Genomic DNA, 3,516 nt, shown 5'->3' on the forward strand with positions numbered 1-3,516 from the left:
CAGAAAATGACCACTAAATTCAAAATGACGACCGTGTACGGGACCAAAAGAATACTTAAAGTTTTCGTTACCACCAAATTTTGTGCAGAGTTTCATGAGTTTTATTTTAAGGCAATATTAAAAAATAATAGCCGGAGCAGTTTCAATTAATATCTAAAAACTAAAAAATATACATAATTCAAATAACTTCTGCAGTGTCCACTTTTGAATCACTTAATAGATTTTTAGTCTTTGTTTTTTTGTGAAATTACTAATGTTAGTTGTTTAATTGTTATTTGTAGGTCTGTTAACTAATTATTTGGATTAAAGGTGAGGAAATGTGTAAAGAACTGAGGAAACAAAGGGATTTTTTATCTCTTTAGGTAATTTTGGTGAAAGTTACAGAAGATCAAACTCAGTTACCATCATACAGCTTTAAGTATTAAACATAAATTGCTAAAAGTTTAGGTAACACGGTTCCTAAAATGTTCTTCCTAAAAATTGCGATTAATGATAATCCCAACATCCGGAAACACATAATCTCGGATTATCATCTGAGCCTGAATCCTGCAGCTCTGGCGCTAACTGACGCTGATATTTCTCCACCCAACAAACAAATTCTCTGACTTTAAACGTGTTAATGTGAATAAATAGAAAGAGTAACACCAGAGAAAGAAATTACTAGATTAAAGTGTTACACATAATAAACTACGTACAGATAATACAGCTCTACACATTAGACGGCTTTTAAATGTAAAAGTTTTGGCCTAACAGACGAAAGATCACAGGGTCATAACTGGTTCTTTTCCTGCTATAAAAAAACCTATATTTGGGACTTTTATTAGAGGTTTTACAGTAAGTTGTTTTTAGATGCTTAAGCACAATAATATATAGAAATAAATTATTACACATTATACATATTAGTGAAGTAACTGGGTTAACATGTATAAAAACAGAGTATATCTTATAGTATTTAGTATTTTTGAGTTCTGTGCCAGTTCAATATTTTATTTTACTGTCCACAACCAAATTATCTCGGACCCCCTTTGAGAGCCCCGACCCCCAGGTTGAGAACCACAGTTTCAGGCAAGCAGCTGCTTGTTGGTGGGTGGTGACATTGTTAGGTTGGGGTCACTTTGTCTCAACTGGTATTTACTTTCCGTCCTGTGACACAGATGAACCAGGTAACACACACACACACACACACACACACACAGGCTGATGACTCACCACAGCCTGTTGCTATGGTCAGCACTGTATGCAGCCATAGATAGAACAGTCAGACCGACCTTAACAACGCTGAAATGGAGATAATTGCTATCGATTGGTCCGCGGTACGGCCTGTTTTTCCGAGAGCTTCTGCCTCGGAATAAAAAGGTCAAAGTTTGACAGATTACGCAATATCACCTCGTTCTAACGCTCACAAACAAGGTTTAGGTAGCTTCTTTTAGACCTCCCAGACTCAATTAGATGATAAACCAGAGGAGACACCATCATGTCAGGCCAGGTCAGCTGGTTCTGTATTTGTTTCTGCTGTGAAGTGATTAATCTTCACAGGGGTCAAACAGAGACTGTCTCTGGAGGTGTCCTGTCCTCTCCTCGCCCCTTTCTAGGAAGAACAATATAGAAAACATTCAGGTAACATTTGCAGGATCCTCCGCTCTCGTTGTTTAAGTTGGCTTCGCACGAGGCTCACACTGTTTCTCTCAACACAACGCAGAAGATGGCAAAATGTACAGACCACCGGTCATCGATCCCTCATTGAGCTCGAACCTTCATTACTCGTTATGTAACAAACAATAGGCTACTTGTGAAAATGTTTTGTATGTAATCGATTTACAGCCTACTGAAGCTTTGTTTGCTCTTAGTTCCTGCCTGTCCTCAGTGAAATGAATGAACAAATATAATAAGCACTCAAAGGGAAAGTTAGAAGAAAAACAAAACATCCTCGAGTCATAAATTACTATTACTGTCAGCATTTTAAAACAGGTTTTACTGACGGAGGCGATAAACAGATATTCAGCTTTACTTTTCACGCATTCAGATGTTCACGGTACCGCTTTATCCGGTCTGTATCGAGTGACGTATCTGTCCTGGGAGGCTATTAAACTACACTATTACTAAAACAGTACCTAATTTGTTGAGTACAATATATTTGAATATTGTTTTCATGCATAATCAATGTAATTTCTAATAGTATCAACACATCAAATCCCTCTGTCATCAATAGCTATTTCATGAAATGGTTCATGATAATAAGATGGCTTCTCCTTTTCCTTCTAGTACCAAATAAATGTTTGTACTGCAAGTTCGACAGAAGTTATCTTTTGTAGAACAATATAACACACATCAGGTCTGCATAGAAACGTGTTTCTCCTTATTAAACACCAGTGGTTGTCCGATCAATGAGATAGTGATTGGAATCGACCGACTGAATGTGAACTGCTGATATTTAGCTATCTTGAAAAGTATGATGGACAAAGCTGTGATGTGTTACAGTGTGTCAGATACATCTTATCAGCTTTATTTGATTTAATGAGGGTTTGATAAGCAGATTCCAAACTTGAATCCATGTGTCCTCACGCCCACAGATATAAAACCGACCACCAGAGGACCTAAATGCTGAATTTCCTCCCCTGTTGCCTTCTTCCTGCAGAAATGGAGGCTCAGAACCGGCAGGGTTTCCAGGACCCGCTCTCTGTGGCCGTAGAAGAGAGCGAGAGGGCGTCTGCGCTGGACAAACCCGCCAGACTCGAGGCGTCGGGCGCCAGGCAGAGCCCCACCCTCAGTATGAACCGACAGGCAGCCGACGGCAGCGAGGACACGGCGGAGAAGACCCTGGATCTCGACAAAAACGATGCCACAGACAGCTCCTCCACCTGGAGCCCCGAGGTACTGCAGCCTCACAGCCTGAGATAATGATTGTAAATTCTACATAACATATTTGTTTGTCACATTTTCTCATATATATACAAACAAGAGGTCTTTATAGGTCTGAAAATGTGTACTTGACCTAAAAAACAAACAATTATTATCTCACCTGAACCCACAGTGTCCCGATCAGTGGATAAGGATGTGGGAGGAACACAAACAAAAGCACAAATACAGAAATCTCTCCTGAGAAATAACCAGTGTTGTTCAAGCTTTGGCAGAGTGTAACCACCAACATTAACCTCACAAACTGGGTGACACATCCGAAGAGAAAACTTCCTCATTTCACACCTCTCAGCTCACAGTAACCTCCGAAAAGGAAAAAAAAAAAAACCAAGGCGGGGATTACTTAACGGGGTCGGCGAGCTGACCGCAGCCCTGCTGTTACCCATCATGCTTGGCAGAGGTATCATCATCATTCAGCTGCGAGAGGATTATCACTCTGCCATGTTATCCTCTCTGGTTCATTTTGGAAGAAACAAACCAAACACGGCCCACTGAGGCCTCGAGGTTTTTGTATAAATAGTTGATATTTCCTTCGCTCTCCACGCTGCGTTGGCTTACAAACAGAAGCTCATGAATAATAATCACTGTCTGTGTGTGTGT

General features: G+C 40.1%; 1 protein-coding gene across 1 annotated transcript in view; it reads left to right on the forward strand.

Moving 5' to 3' along the window:
* LOC118336865 (synaptotagmin-16-like) overlaps window positions 1-3,516 on the forward strand; it is an 18,559-nt gene that overhangs the window by 12,701 nt on the left and 2,342 nt on the right. Inside the window, 1 exon segment of the mRNA XM_035673623.1 lies at window positions 2,636-2,871. Within this exon segment, the coding sequence (XP_035529516.1) occupies window positions 2,636-2,871 (236 nt within the window).

The sequence above is a fragment of the Morone saxatilis genome, unplaced genomic scaffold (genome assembly GCF_004916995.1).
Source record: "Morone saxatilis isolate NCDOM2014 unplaced genomic scaffold, NCSU_SB_2.0 Contig3, whole genome shotgun sequence".
Classification (NCBI taxonomy): domain Eukaryota; kingdom Metazoa; phylum Chordata; class Actinopteri; family Moronidae; genus Morone; species Morone saxatilis.